Raw genomic sequence first — 17,173 nt, 5'->3', positions numbered from 1 at the left:
GTTGTATTCCTTTTGGAGGTCTGCCAGCTGAGCACTGGCATTATATGATCATCGGAAATGCACACAGAGTTTCCTGGCCTGCTTCAGGACATCCTGTAAGCCCGAGTACCTGCCCAAGAACCGATGCACCACCAAGTTAAGGACATGAGCAAAACAGGGCACATGGGTCAGTTGTCCCTGTCGCAGGTAGGTTGGTGCCATTGTCGCAAACCACCATTCCTGGCTTAAGCTGGCGTGGCGTCAACCACCTCTGAGCCTGCCCCTGCAAAGCTGACAGAACCTCTGCCCCAGTGTGGCTCCTGTCCCCCAAGCACACCAGCTCAAGCACCGCATGGCATCTCTTTGCCTGTGTACCTGCGTAACCCCTTGAACGTCTACGGAGCACCGCTGGTTCTGAGGACACATCAGAACAGGAAGAGGCCACGGAGGAAGAAGAAGAGGAGGGGGTGGAGAGAGAGGTGTGTCACAACCAGTAGTAGCATTTTGAAGGCGTGGTGGTGAAACAACCTCCAACACTACGGTACCTTGTCCTGCGTCCTTCCCAGCTGCCAGCAGAGTCACCCAATGCGCCGTGAAAGATAGATAACGTCCCTGTCCATGCCTGCTGGACCATGAGTCAGCGGTAATATGCACCTTACCACTGACCGCTATGTCCAGCGAGGCATGGACCTTGCCTTCCACATGCCTGTAGAGAGCCGTAATCGCCTTCCGTGAGAAAAAGTGGCGTTTGGGAACTTGCCACTGAGGTACCGCACATTCCACAAACTCACGGAAGGGGGCAGAATCTACCAACTGAAAAGGCAGCAGTTGAAGTGCTAGCAATTTAGCTAAGCTAGCATTCAACCGCTGGGCATGTGGATGGCTGGGAGAGAACTTCTTTTGGCGCTGCAGCAGCTGGGGCAGGGAAATTTGCCTGGTACAATCTGACGTCGGTGTACCGATAGTAGATTGCCCGCAAGTACTTGGCTGTGACACACCTAATTCTACACCTTCAGTCCTATCAGTGCAGGTGTTATGTACTGGAACGTACCTTGTAGCCAGAGCCTAGTGTGCAGGAGGAGGCCTCTCTTACAGCCCCGGCTCTGGAGCTGCTGGAGTTGGGACAGCAAGCTCGGGAGCGCGGCGAGGTAGGAGTGCCTGGTGATGATAGCAGCCCGGCAGCGTTGGTGGTCCTTCGGGACGGTGGTTGTAGGAGACAGCGTCTCTGGAGCTGGCACAGGCACTGGATAGCAGGAGCTGGTGAAGCAAACCGGGTTAGCAGATAATCAGGTGGGTTAAGCAAGCGTAGTCAGATTCAGGCACAGGGTCTGGTAACGATGGGAAGGAGAGCAGAGCGGAGTCAGAGCAAGCCAGGGGTCGGAGTGGAGAGGGTCAGATGGTCAGACGGAGCCGGGTCGGTTTGAGGTAACAGGTTACAACAGGTCACAGGTTTCACTGATACAATGCTGCAGATCAGACAGCAAAGTGTCACTGCAGCTGCTTGCTTTTTAAAGGCTGAGTGGCGCCAATCGCGCATTAACGAGCACGCACGCGTTCCCGCCGTCGTGCACGTGCGCGTGTAGTAGGCGCATGCACGCGCATACGAGCGCGCACATTTGGCGCACAGATGCGCGCATTTGGCACATATCCGTGTGCATGTGGGACGCGCCTGCGCACATGAATAGGTGATTGGTGCTGATTCTGACCAACAGTAAGTGTGCGCATGCGTGCACGCCGGAGCCTATTGGCAGGTCCCTGACAGCAGGCTTCAGAGAGGACTGAAGGTATAGTGGGGTTGGAGATCCCAGCTGATGAGGAGCAAGGAGAGGTCCGTTTTGTTCTTTGGTGTGGGTCTTTGAGGTACGCTTGCCAACGAACTGCATGGCAGGTTGATATATGTCTGGTCAAGCATGTGGTGCCCACGCGGGTGATGTTTTGGCCACGCAAGATACGCTTGAGACATATGTTGCAAATAGCAGCGGTGCGATCTGATGCACTCGTCTCAAAAAAGGCCAACACCAAAGAACTTTTGGAATAACGCTGAGAGACAGCAGCGACCTGCACATGCGGAGCTCTGCGTTGTGATGCAGTCAGTGTGCTGCCCTTATGCTGGCTCCTGGAGGGCATCCTGCCTCGTTGGAGATGTGCCTCCTCCTCCTCTCAGGCACCCACGTGGAGTCAGTGACCTCATAATCCCCTCCCTCCTCATCACTGTAGAAAACCTGGCAGTATGCTGCATCTGGGGGAACATGACTGCCAGATTGCTGTCCTTCTTCGGCACACCCTCTCTCTGGGCTCACGTTACTGCCTTCCTCTAGCTGTGTACCATCATCGGAACCTTCAAAACGCTGCGCATCTTCCTGCAGCATGTACCGAACACTGTGGTCAAACAGTTCGGGGGACTCCTCAGGAGGACATGGTGGGGCTAGGGAAGGAGTGACTGATGCCATTGAGCAGAGGGAAGAGGCCACGTTGGCAGCTGCTTTGCCAGACAAAGTACCCTGAGCCTGGGTGAGAGAGGATGAGGAGGACGGCTTGGTCATCCACTCTACCAAGTCTTCGGCATGTTGCGGCTCAACACGGCCAGCTGCCGAAAAAAATGACAAGCGTGTCACACGGCCACGTGCTAATGAGGATGCACCGTGTCCACGAAAAGCACGGTTGCCTCTAGACGCAGAGCCTGCTTGCCCTCTTTTATCGGCTCGTGACTCTCTGCCTCTCCTTGTTGTGCTTCCAGACATACTAATGGCCTGCAGGGAGATGTAGCTCACAAATACTGACAATACCTGCTGATCCCTGCCTGTGGTATTAATATGAGCAGATCCCTGCCTCTAGGAATAAATATGAGAAACACCAGCTTTACGTAGCTTTAGGTGCACACTGTGCAGAGGACACAGACAGTGCACACACTACGTAGCTTTAGGTGCACACTGCAGAGGACACAGACAGTATACCACGTGAAAGTACTTGTAGAATGATCCCCTGCCTGTGGTTTTAATATGAGCAGATCCCTGCCTCTAGGAATAAATATGAGAAACACCAGCTTTATGTAGCTTTAGGTGCACAATGTGCAGAGGACAGACAGTACACACACCACGTAGCTTTAGGTGCACACTGCAGAGGACACAGAAAGTACACCACATGAAAGTACTTGCCTGTGGTATTAATATGAGCAGATCCCTGCCTCTTGGAATAAATATGAGAAACACCAGCTTTACGTATTTTTAGGTGCACAATGTGCAGAGGACACAGACAGTGCACATACTACGTAGCTTTAGGTGCACACTGCAGAGGACACAGACAGTACACCACGTGAAAGTACTTGCCTGTGGTATTAATATGAGCAGATCCCTGCCTCTAGAAATAAATATGAGAAACACCAGCTTTACGTAGCTTTAGGTGCACAATGTGCAGAGGACACAGACAGTACACACACCACGTAGCTTTGAGTATGAGAATACTGCAGCTAGCACAATCACCTGCCTGCCTGTTAGTATATTAGGAAGAGCGGATCTAGCCAAACTCAATACAGTGTATAAATATATATACAACACCTGGGATGCATGCATATATATCCTCTACACACTGTAACTCTAACTGACTAGACTGCCTGCCTGCTCTATCTAACTGCAAAAAATGACACTCTCTCTCTGTCCACTCTTAACCACCGCAACACACTACACAAGGCCGACTTCCAGGTGGCCTTTTATAATGTGGGGCGTGTACTAAACCCCCTGAGCCATAATTGGCCAAAGCCATCCTGGCTCTCCATTTTTTTGCAAGCTCCCTGCCTCTAGGAATAATAATGAGAAACACCAGCTTTACGTAGCTTTAGGTGCACAATGTGCAGAGGACACAGACAGTACACACACCACGTAGCTTTAGGTGCACACTGCAGAGGACACAGAAAGTACACCACATGAAAGTACTTGCATGTGGTATTAATATGAGCAGATCCCTGCCTTTTGGAATAAATATGAGAAACACCAGCTTTACGTAGCTTCAGGTGCACAATGTGCAGAAGACACAGACAATACACACACCACGTAGCTTTAGGTGCACACTGCAGAGGACACAGCCAGTACACCACGTGATAATACTGCAGCTAGCACAATCACCTGCCTGCCTGTCAGTATATTAGGAAGAGCGGATCTAACTAAACTCAATACAGTGTATAAATATATATACAACACCTGGGATGCATATATATCCTCTACACACTGTAACTCTAAGGTCCCGTACACACGACCGAACATGTCTGCTGAAACTGGTCCGCGGACCAGTTTCAGCAGACATGTTCGGTCGTGTGTACGGCCGACCGGACAGGTTTCCAGCGGACATTTGTCCAGCCGACCGTTTTCCGGCGGACAAATGTTTCTTAGCATGCTAAGAAACATGTCCGCTGGAAGCCTGTCCGTCGGAGATGTTCGGTCGTCTGTACAGACTCACCGTACATGTCCGATCGGCCGCCATCCCTCGCATGCGTCGAAGTGATTCGACGCATGCGTGGAAGCATTAAACTTCCAGGGCCGCGCACGTAACCGTGTTATCGTGTACGCGCGGATTTCTGTCTGATGGTGTGTACAACCATCAGACAGAAATCTCCGGGCGGACATGTGCGCTGAAAACAGTCCATCCGTCTGTACGAGGCCTAACTGACTAGCCTGCCTGCCTGCCTGCTCTATCTAACTGAAAAAAATTACACTCTCTCTGTCCACTGTTAACCACCGCAACACACTACACAAGGCCGACTTCCAGGCGGCCTTTTATAGTGTGGGGCGTGTACTAAACCCCCTGAGCCATAATTGGCCAAAGTCATATGCTTGGGCCGGCAGACACATGTATTCAATATACAGTACATGTTTGTGTGTGTGTGTGTGTATGTGTGTGTGTGTATATATATATAAAAAATATCATTACATATCTTAGTGTTGATGGTCAGATGGCTCAGAGGCTATGGACAGGATACAGGAGACGGTCAGAGACTGCAGACATGATACAAGAGATGGGCAGAGACTGTGGACATGATACAGGAGAGGGTCAGAGAATGCAGACATGATACAGGAGATGGTCAGAGACTGTGGACAGGATACAGGAGAGGGTCAGAGACTGCGGATAGGATACAGGAGATGGTCAGAGACTGCAGACATGATACAAGAGATAATCAGAGATTGCAGACATGATACAAGAGATGATCAGTGACTGCAGGCATGATACAAGAGAGGGTCAGAGACTGCAGACATGATACAGGAGATGATCAAAGACTGCAGACAGGATACAGGAGAGGGATACTGCAGACATGATAGAGGAGATGGTCAAAGGCTGCAGACATGATACAGTAACAGGAGATGGTTAGAGGCTGTGGACATGGTGGTTTCTCCTTGGTCCCCCTTCATATTACCATACCTTTCCACATCAGTGTCTGCTATGCCCCTTTCACCTCTCCAGTTCACAGGCACTGTGCACACCAGTGTCCTCCTCTGCTGGCTTCACCTCCCAGTAATGTCCTACTGTGTCCTACTTATCCTCCTTGGGCCAGATTCTCAAAAACGCGCCAATCTATAGGCGGGCGTAGCGTATCTCAGATACACTACGCCGCCGTAACTTAGTGAGGCAGGTCCCTTATTCTCAAAGAACTTGCGGCCAAAGTTACGGCGGCGTAGTGTAACTGTGCCGGCGTAAGCCCGAGTAATTCAAAGTAGGCTAGTATGGGCGTGTTTTATGTTAATGTATCGTGACCCGACGTGATTGACGTTTTTAACGAACGGCGCATGCGCCGTCCGTGAACGTATACCAGTGCGCATGCTCAAAATTACGGCACAAATAGTAAATGCTTTCGACGTGAGTGTAAATTACGTCCAGCCCCATTCACGGACGACTTACGCAAACGACGTAAAACACGACGCTGTTCGTATGTTTCCGACGTCCATACCTAACATGACTTACCCCTGCTTTATGAGGGGTAACTTTTCGCCGGTGTATGTCTTACGTAAACAACATATCTTGCTACGCCGGGCGCACGTACGTTCGTGAATCAGCGTATCTAGCTCATTAGCATATTCAACGCGTAAATCTACGGAAGCGCCACCAAGCTGCCAGCGTAAATATGCAACTAAGATACGACGGCGTAAGAGATTTAAGCCGCTCGTATCTTAGCCGAATTTATGCGTAACTGATTCTAAGAATCAGCCGCATAGATAAGACGGCTCTCATTCGGACTTACGACGGCGTACATGGCGATACGCCGTCGTAAGTCCTTTGAGAATCTGGGCCTATGTCTCCTCATCCACCTTTGCTGTAGCAAGTCACTGGCAAGGCACGAATGCTGCATGGCCGAGAACGAGTGCCTTCCATTTAAAAATGGCGCCAGGTGGCAACATTACATTACCGCACATGCGCCGCCCGGCCGAGTTTGTACGATCTTTTCCGAGCCCAGCAGGCTTCAGAATAGCGCATGTGCAATTGCATGGTCGGCCCGCGGCTATCTTTTTTGTGGGCCCTGCTGCCCATAACAGCCATTTATGGGCAGCCTGAAAATGGGCTGAAATATACGGGCTGCCCGTAAATTAATGGGTGGTTGGCAACAATGACACCTGGTAAGAGACTTGGGGCTATGGGTACCAGATTCAGGGCTATAGCCCCAGAAGCCACCCCCTAGCGACGCCACTGCTCCCTAGTATTTATAGCCACATCCATTATGAGTAAGCGTAAAGGGTAGTTTACTAATGCTAGGAGCATAAGGATTAAAATTGTGAAAGTGTCACTAAGGGCAAAACCTTTTTGTCATTTTGGATAGAGTAAGGAAGGGTTATAATCTCCAACAGAGTGTTCCATAGGGGAGCTTTCCATTCACTTCCTGTCTGATAGCCAGAACAGGAAGTATGTGGAAATCCCTCGAAAGTGTGGGAATCCCGGCATGTCACCAGTACTAGCGTGTCCATTAATAGATCTCCCCTCTATTACTGTTATGATGATAAGTCAAATACTTTTTTACTTTCAATAAGGATGGTAAACAGGACAAATAGAGAGGGTGAATCTCCCTAATGGGAACACCAACAGTGCTAAAAACCTGACAGGGGTTCTACTCTCTTTACACTCTAACCTAAAGTGATTGTAAACAATCACCATGTAAAACAACCCATTATGCTTAAAATTTAAATGAAGGGCAAAACATTTGTGTATAGATATAAAGAAACTATTATAAATACATTTTTCCTTTTTTTTTAGTGATCACACTTCCTCTGTTCACTCTGGTTTTATCTGCATAAGAGCTTGGGGAAGGCAAAACAGCAGGACACTGAGCTTCCCAATGAATGGCTGTGCAAGGGGGGGGGGGTGTCAGGACAAGTCTGATCATTCGAGGAGAGCACACTGATTTGCCAGCTCATTTAGAGAGCTGACCATGCTGTGCTCTCCTGCTTAGTGTGGTCATTTGATAGTTACATGTCTTATTTACACTTTTCCATGTAAGGAATTTACATGTCAATTTTACAGCAGCCTCGAAGATTGACTTCTCATGAATGGGGAACACCCATACATGGATCAAAATTCAACTGGTTTCTGCAGAATTGTTATCCATTTATGGCCAACCTAAGTAATTTCAGTACAGGAGAGGTGTCTGTACAACTTTGCAAGACTGCATAGTTGTAAGGCTGAAATTGAACTTTAGCAAACTCCAGCAAACTGTTGGTATGTAATTTGTGACCTGAAGCTATTGACAATATCAGCATATAAAAATATCTTGTATAATTAATTATGTAATAGCATAGCCTATGTAAATTAAAGCGATAGTATGGGGGTGGGGATAAGTGCATGGGTAGGGCTTCACACTCTTCCAAAATATCTTAAAATTTTCAGAACTGAAAAAAGAACCCGAAAAGAACACTACAGGCACCCTGTAAAGAATGAGATTTGCAAAATATGGCATGTGTTCTGTCATGATAATACATTACAACAGGCAGAAACTCACATGGCTGAATTTGAATGTATACAGAAGCATAGTTTGAATGTGGAGACCTGCATATGTCTGATTAAAGGATGGCCTAGGAGGTTGTGGGAAGGGGATCCCATACCTGGTATGACACAAAGAGGCAGGGCCATGGATAAGGGGGGGGGGGGGTACCACCGATCAGGCTGTACGGGGCCCAGGCATCAAGGTGAATTGGATGTGGGCAGGGAGGGTGATCAGTGCGGCAGGGGTCGATTATTGGAACCATTCCCCTCTTTCTGCAGCAGCTGAAAGCAGGCTTCTTCCCTTCTCCCTCCGGTTGACTTTCAGCTGCTGAAGATAGATTGGTGTGGTAGATGGGGCAATTACTGGAACCAATCCCCTGTATGGCTCTTTCTGCAGCAGCTGAAATCAGGCTTCTTCTCTTCTCCCTCTGGTTGGCTTTCAGCTGCTGCAGAGAGAGCCATACAGGGATTGGCACCATACATTTCCCCTTGCTGCCCAGGGGCCCCCCTGTGTGCACCCCTACTCTCGCAATGCTTCTGGCTTCCCTCCTCTCCTTTCAGCCAGCAGCTGAAAGCACGCAATAGGAGCCTACATGATGGAGAGTGGTGAAGGGTCTGGTAAATATGTCATATTTATCAGTCCCTTCCTTTCCTGAATTTCCTGTTTCTTGCTGGTGCTGGTATCTTCTACTGGGTGTTGGTCTTCGGCCATGTTCATTGGCTGGGGCAGGAGGGCATCACTCCTGCACATACACATGCACATACACATGAGTCTGTCATCCCGCACACGTGGAGTCGTGCCAGTGATATAAGCTGAGCGGCACATGCACAGGAGTCTGTCATCCAGCACACATGGATCATGCCAGTGATGTAAGCTGAGCTGCACATGCACAGGAATCATGCCAGTGATGTAAGCTGAGCTGTACATGCACAGGAGTCGGTCTAACAGCACACAGGAATCGTGCCAGTGATGTATGCTGAGCTGCACATGCACAGGAGTCTGTCATGCTAGCACACAGGAATCGTGCCAGTGATGTAAGCTGAGCTGCACATGCACAGGAGTCTGTCATCCAGCACACAGGAGTCGTGCCAGTGATATAAGCTGAGCGGCACATGCACAGGAGTCTGTTATGCTAGCACACAGGGATCGTGCCAGTGATGTACGCTGAGCTGCACATGCACAGTCTGTCATGCTAGCACACAGGGATCGTGCCAGTGATGTATGCTGAGCTGCACACGCACAAGAGTCTGTCATTCGGCACACAGGGATAGTGCCAGTGATGTACACTGAGCTGCACATGCACAGGATGATGACCTGACGTGATTGACGTTTTGTACGAACGGGGCATGCGCCGTCCGTGTACATATCCCAGTGTGCATTGCTCCCGAGTACGCCGCAACGTAAATTACGTCCAGCCCTATTCCCGAACGACTTACGCAAACGACGTAAAAAATTCAAATTTCGAAGCGGGAACGACGTCCATACTTAACATTGGCTGCGCCACCTAATAGCAGGAGCAACCTTACGCCGAACAAGCCTAACGTAAACAACGTAACTAAATTGCGCCGGGCGTAAGTATGTTTGTGAATCGGCGTATCTAGGTAATTTGCATATTCTACGCCCAAAAAAACGGAAGCGCCCCTAGCGGCCAGCGTAATATTGCACACAATTATACGCCGCCGCATTCAAGTTACGTCGGCGGAGGAAGCCTATTTTTTAAGCGTATCTGCCTTTAAGAATCGGCGTAACGATATGCCGGCGCAGATTTGAAATTACGGCGGCGTATCTGGAGATACGCCGCCGTAACAGGTACCTGAATCTACCCCAGTGACTTTAGATCCACTATAAGTCTTCCAGAGATCTTACTGGTTCAGGAAACCATTGCTCCCAAACAGACTGGAGTTCACTGGCAGAAGGAAAAGGAGGCATTCCCGCTCTTCTTTTAGGTACAAGCTTGATTTATACACTTTACATATACAGGTATGACAGAGTTGCATTAAGTATCCTTATTGATTGTAGCAGGACTGCTACTTTCTGCCATTAGCTATTATTAGTATTTTTGATTGATTAGACACTTACTGATATGTCAAATTTGTGGCGATGCCTTGTCTCATAATACAATATGTATCTTAGTGAAGTTTCTGTCTAACAATAAAAAATATTTTGTTTCAGGGCAGGGTGGATTCTCATACCTCAGAGAATGGCTTTGGTGGGCTGGGCTTCTCTCAAGTAAGTCAAACAAATCTTTGTTTTCTGAGAAAATCAATGCAATAATGATTTACTTATGGCTGAGCCAACTAAATGAGACATCCTCAGTCCAGTACATGTGTATGTACAAATGTGCATTCATTGGAGAGGAGACAGAACAATGCACCGTGTGTCCTTCGTACCCGCCCTGCTTTGTTTACATCAGTTCTCACATATTCCTATTGGTGATCATTATAATACTTGTGTTTCCTAGCATTTTCAATAGTAAAGTAAGACATAATGCTTCATATCTTATTAATGACTGCTTTTTGGGTTAATGAAAATATTAGTTGTATCAGAACAGAGTGGTCCTGTGGATACTCAAGGAGTAAACAGTGCCACGTCTTATTATATTGAGAATTCCCAATATAATGCTTTTGGGTTCATGTTGATTTTAATACAATTATTGTATATAATATTATGGGCTGCTAGACTAGTACCACATCCATATATTAACAGAAACATTGGAAAAAATATAGGGGGTAATCCACAAAGATCCGGCGTAACTTAATTTTTTCCATTTAAGTTACACTGCCTTAAAATTTCTACCTAAGTGCCCGATCCACAAAGCACTTACCTAGAAATTTTGGGCTATGTAACTTAAATTCCGCCGGCGCAAGGCGTTCCTATTTTTATGGGGGCGATTCCCATTTAAATTAGGCGCGCTCCCGCGCCGGCCGTACTGCGCATGCTCGTGACGTCATTTTCCCGACGTGCATAGCGCAAAATTACGTTACGCCGAGCTTTGTGGATTGCGACGGGTCAATAAAGTTGCGTCGAAAAAAAAAAAGATACGGCGCCAAAAAAAATCAAAAAAAAAATCGCGTCGCTGGCCAGAAAGGTCTGTTTTTACAAGGTGTAAACAGTTTACACTTTGTAAAAGCAGCCCTAATTTTGCGTTTGCAAACTAAAACTTACGGAGAAAAAACGAAGCTGAAAAGCTTTGTAGATCTCCGTAAGTGCTAATTTGCATACCCGAGGCGGTATTTTGACACGAAATGCCCCCAGCGGCGGATGCGGTACTGCATCCTAAGATCCGGCAGTGTAAGTCCCTTACACATGCCGGATCTTCTGCCTAACTATGGAAAACTGATTCTGTGGATCAGTTCCATAGTTAGAAACAGGGATACGACGGCGTAACAGCAGTTACGCTGTCGTATCCCTTTTGTGGATCTGGCCCATAGACTTTAAGGGAACCAAACACAAGAAATCTACATATCATATTTTTATTATTTTATCTTCTTAAGATCATAAAATTGCAGGTAAAAACATACAAAAATATTGAATCATGATATGTAGTACCAGATTGTACACAATCCACCATTCTTTACATCACTAACACTATTGATCTATATGTATACATCCAGTTAATGCTCTAACCCATCCACTTGCCCTGACAATGTACCCCAAATGTTACTGGATGGGTTACAACATTAATTACATGTATACAAACTGTACAGGGAAATGGTGTTAGTGATGTAAATGACAGTGGTTTATGTGCCATCTTGTATCATGTGTCAATATTATTTTTTATGTTTGACCTGCAATCCTATGGTTTTAGGAATATGTAATAATAAAAATATTGATTTCAAAATTAGTAGTGTGGAGTGCTTTTAACGCCCAACTTTTTTTTAAACAATTTTATCATTACATTATTATCAACTGTTAAGATAATTGCTGTGCCCTTTTATAACAATCCTATTTTTTCATTGCTAGTGGCGGCAGGAGAAGGTGCGAACTTTGCAGCATATGCATTTGCACCGGCCACTCTGGTGACGCCACTAGGAGCACTGAGTGTTCTTGTATGGTAAGTATGGATTGCAGTGATGTAAATAACCTTGATAACCATATCATGTACACAGAGTTTTCATCTGTGAGCATTTTAGTCTTATTGGGTGTGTACAGACATGAGGAAGTTTTGTTCAACCAAGATCCTGGTCATTCATGCCAGTATGGGCACTTAGCTAACAAAGAATGCAAAATCTCCTTCAGTGAACGGTTCCCTTAAGCCCTGTACACACGATCGGATATCTGATTGAAATCTAATCCGATGGATTTTTTCGTCGGCTATCCGATGAAGCTGACTTTCATCAGTCTTGCAGACACACTATCAGACTAAATTTCGACCGTGCCAAAACGCGGTGACGTAAAACACTACGACGAGCCGAAAACAAATTAAGTTCAATGCTTCCGAGCATGCGTCGACTTGATTCTGAGCATGTGTGGATTTTTCTCCGATGGAGTTCCACACAGACGATCGGATTTTTCTATTGTTTCTTTATCCATAGGAAATTTTTTAAATATGTTCTATTTTTTAACACCGATGGAAAAAAGACTGATGGGGCCCACACACAATCGGTTTGTCCGATGAAAACAGTCCATCGGTCTGTTTTCATCGGAAAAAACGATAGTGTGTACACGGCTTTAGTGTTTAAATCTGTCTCTCTGTGCACATTAATGATATACAGTGGCTTCTAGTGCACCTAAACATCACTTAATAAAATGTCACCAACAAATTATATACCGTATTTATCGGCGTATAACACACACAGGTGTATAACACACAAATTCAATTTAAGAGGGGAGTTTTAGGAGACATTTTTTTTTTTAAATAAACCACTTTGAAGCAAAATAATGGTCAGTGTCCATCTTCAGCCTCAATGCAGCCTGATCTGAGTCCATCTGCAGCCTAATCTGTGTCCATCTGCAGCCTCAATGCAACCTATGTGCCCATTTGCAGCCCCTCTCTTATCAATGCAGCCTGATGCCCATTTGCAGCCTCACCATCTCTCGTGCAGTGAGGGAATCACTGAGCCGTCATCTCCTGTTCACTTGGCTTTCAGTCACGTCGGCAGTCACATACACAGTCCCGCCTCCGCCATCGTCATTGGACCAGCTCCTGTGATTGACAGAACACTGGTCCAATGCCAGTGGCGGAGGCAGGACTGTGTGTGTGACGTCAGAGCCGAGTAAACAGGAGATGACGGCTCTGTGAATTCCGGCGGCCCTTGGCGGCGCTCGTCCCCCTCCTTCCACGAGGTACACTATTAGCGTATAACATGCACCCGTGATATTCCCCTTATTTTCAGGGGGAAAAAGTGTGTGTTATACGCCGTATACTGTAGTTACATAGTTAGTCAGGTTGAAAAAAGACACAAGTCCATCTAGTTCAACCAAAAAAAAATGATACAATCCTATATACACAATCCTATGCCCACAGTTGATCCAAAGGAAGGTCAAAAAAATCAGTGAATCCAGATAAGAGTCCTTGTTGATCGGAGAGGCCACCCATCTTATTAAACGAGCAACAGGGAGGCTCAGGGGTCAGGGATGTTCAGGTTTAAACTCAACTTTTACAGGCGGTTATATTATCTGCCTCAGTATTTTTTTCTTTTTTTTTACATTCTCACTCTGAATTGCCCAGGTTCTTACATGTTTATTTTAAGCTGAATGCTTTTGCTTTTTTTTTTGTAAAATTACAATTTATCTTGTACTTTAATCTATAACCTGCTGTGTCTCTGCAGTGCAGTCCTGTCTTCATATTTCCTGAATGATAAGCTGAACGTACATGGGAAGCTTGGATGTCTTCTGTGTATTATTGGCTCCACCATGATGGTCATACATGCTCCTCACGAGGAAGAGGTCACATCTCTGCATGATCTAGAAATAAAACTAAGGGATCCAGGTTGGTATTTCCAATATCACTGCAAATGTAAAGCAATTATTTGTGGGTTCTAAACTAACCAAGTTTTTAGGTGGATTTGACCTTTTTATAAATATTGAATACATAGGATATTCTTAATGACATTTCAGTGAAATCTCTTGCTGTAGAAAACACATTTTATAATTTTTCCAGGGTTAGTGTGCTCTTACACAAGGATGAATATCCAATATTTCAATATTTAAATTTATCTTATACGTGGAGGCATAGTTGTTTAGAGAATTCCATTTATCACTATGCATGAAGGATCCTGTAGGGCACATTGCATGTAAGTGTGTGTCTATACATCAGCAGGCTAAGAAATGCATTTTGTTTGGTCCATTAGTGTCCAAACCTAGACTGTGATCTGTCATGTAATACAGGAGCATATATTCATCCTAGAGATAAATGAAGGTCCAGAGACAGTCACTGACCCCCTGTCAAAGTCCCTGGCATCTTGGATCTTTACATCTGTGTAAGGGAACCCTAATACTTTTATACCTGTGAAAGAAAATTAGCACATGTGTAGTCTTTTCTACCCCCCTATATCATAACTGATCAGGTCTCAATCAAACCATATGTAACAATGGGGGAAGGCATAGTGACTCCATGGCTGTCACTGACTCCCAATGATTAAAAAAAAAGGCAGAGACACATAATTCTGGGAGAATGGTTTAAAGGGTCACCTAACTAGCATGGTAGCAGTTCTTCCATTAACACAAATTTCTTCAAGACTGTTAATTTAATAAAACAGAGCTGTTGTTAAAATAATAGATATATATATATATAAAATTAAATTCTGCGCATCAAAAATATATTATGTGATAAAAGTGTAAATGTTTGAGTGCTGCTACTCGAGAATATAAATACAAATTCAAACAATACATATATATATACACACACACACACACACACGAGTGCTCAATCACAAATTTTAACAAAAAGGGAAAAAATGAGCCGACAGGAGCCATGTCCTGATGATACCAAGATAAACTTATTTAGTTTAGATGGTGTTAAAGGGGTTGTAAATGTAAAAAAAAAAAATCCCTAAATAACTTCCTTTACCTTAGTGCAGTCCTCCTTCACGTACCTCATCCTTCGATTTTGCTTTTAAATGTCCTTATTTCTTCTGATAAATCCTCACTTCCTGTTCTTCTGTCTGTAACTCCACACAGTAATGCAAGGCTTTCTCTCTGGTGTGGAGTGTCGTGCTCGCCCCCTCTCTTGGACAACCGGAGAGTCAGGACGCTCTCTACGTTGCAGATAGAGAAAGGAGCTGTGTGTTAGTGGGCGTCCTGACACTCCTGTTGTCCAAGGGAGGGGGCGAGCATGACACTCCACACCAGGGAGAAAGCCTCACATTACTGTGTGGAGTTACAGACAGAAGAACAGGAAGTGAGTATTTCTCAGAAGGCCACACAAAATATTGACACTTTGGGCCCAATTTGAACATTTGAACTCATTTTTGTTGCCAGCAGTTTAGACATTAATAGCGTGTTGAATTATTTTGAGGGGACAGCAAATTTACACTGTTATACAAGCTGTACACTCACTAAAGGGGGGGCGATTCTTTTCTATATCCATCATACCTGTCCCAACATGATCTAGAATTGTAGCAAACAAATTGTTTAGGTTTGTCAATAGGCATGTGTCAAACCACCTGATTCTAATGCCGCATACACACGATCGGTTCGTCTGATGAAAACGGTACGTTTTCATCAGACGAACTGATCGTGTGTGGGCCCTATCAGTTTTTTATCCATCTGTGAAAAAACTAGGAACTTGTTTTAAAATTATCTGATGGTTAAAAAACCGATAGAAAAAAACGATCATCTGTGGGCACGTCCATCGGTTAAAAATCCATGCATGCTCAGAATCAAGTCGACGCATGCTCGGAAGCATTGAACTTCATTTTTCTCAGCACCTCGTTGTGTTTTACATCACCGCGTTCTGACACGATCGTTTTTTTAACTGATGGTGTGTAGGCAAGACTGATGAAAGTCAGCTTCATCCGATATCTGATGAAAAAATCCATCAGACCGTTTTCATTAGATGAACCGATCGTGTGTACAGGGCATAAGACAGGTCAGCCAACTTACTGTTTGCATGTACTATGCACTTTATTTGCAAATTAAAAATTAAGCCTTAACCATGTTTTACTGAGACAGATTTTCCGGGTTGTTTTAATATTTAATTATATTAAATTTTAATCTAATTTGAATCTAATTTTTTTCCCAACAGTTTTCATTACTTTTGCTACGGTGTCGGTTGTAGCATCCTTGGTCCTAATAATACTGTTTGCCCCCAAAAAAGGTCAAACCAACATCCTAGTTTACATTGCTATTTGCTCTATTATTGGTGCTTTCTCTGTGTCATCTGTGAAAGGACTGGGAATCTCCATCCACGAGTTCATTGAACACAAACCAGTTTACAAAAACCCTCTATTCTACATCTTACTGGCTTCACTGGCCTTATCTGTCAGTACACAAATAAATTACCTCAATAAAGCTCTGGATATCTTCAATACCTCCATAGTGACACCTATATATTATGTTTTCTTCACGACTATGGTTGTCACCTGTTCTGTGATATTGTTCAAGGAATGGAATAGTATGGATATCGGCGACATGATTGGGACATTGAGTGGCTTCCTAACTATTATTATTGGCATTTTTCTTCTGCATGCCTTTAAGAACACCAATATCACATGGAGTCAGATCACCTCTAGCATCAAGAAAGAAAAACAGACAGCGTATGATGGACAGGAAGACCAACACAGCCTGCTTGGGAATGCAGAACATTCTATATTGGCATTTGAGGATGATCTGGCCATCTTCAGTAGGACAAGCCAACAGCACTAACAAAGCTCCATGCTCGCTGGATGATTTGTACTTTTTCTGACCTCTTGTACCTTTCAGTGTTGAGGTAGAAGACCTGTACTCATTTTAGTAAGTGCACAGACTTCTGTGCTATTATTTTTCGGACCTCAGGAAATGAAGCCATTTGTACATTTTGTATATAGAGAGAAGAATGAATATTTTAAAATAAATGATCTATTTTAAGTGGAATATTTACATACTTTTTGTATAAGATTTATTGTATTTTTTATGTGTATAAATATTTTCCAAAGATCTCTTTTGTTTTCAATAGCCTCATAATCATTTTTGAAATGTGTTTTGTTTGATGGTACTCTAATGGTTGGATGGAATTTGCTTTCAACATATTAAAGTACCTCCAATACCAGCCACAAGTACCCTGAGGGGACATGCCATTGATTGAAAAGGTAAGAATAT

General features: G+C 44.9%; 1 protein-coding gene across 1 annotated transcript in view; it reads left to right on the top strand.

The window, feature by feature from the left end:
* Positions 1-16,958, top strand: part of NIPAL1 (NIPA like domain containing 1) — an 85,744-nt gene extending 68,786 nt beyond the window's left edge. The window contains exons 3-6 of the mRNA XM_040334965.1: positions 10,106-10,162; positions 11,897-11,987; positions 13,705-13,865; positions 16,122-16,958. Of these exons, the coding sequence (XP_040190899.1) occupies positions 10,106-10,162; positions 11,897-11,987; positions 13,705-13,865; positions 16,122-16,741 (929 nt within the window). The 3' untranslated portion in view covers positions 16,742-16,958. The remainder of the gene's footprint in view (positions 1-10,105; positions 10,163-11,896; positions 11,988-13,704; positions 13,866-16,121) is intronic.
* The last annotated feature ends 215 nt before the right edge of the window (positions 16,959-17,173 follow it).

The sequence above is a fragment of the Rana temporaria genome, chromosome 1 (genome assembly GCF_905171775.1).
Source record: "Rana temporaria chromosome 1, aRanTem1.1, whole genome shotgun sequence".
Lineage (NCBI taxonomy): Eukaryota > Metazoa > Chordata > Amphibia > Anura > Ranidae > Rana > Rana temporaria.
The sequence above is the reverse complement of the archived record's forward strand: the minus strand, read 5'-3'. Positions and strand labels throughout refer to the sequence as shown.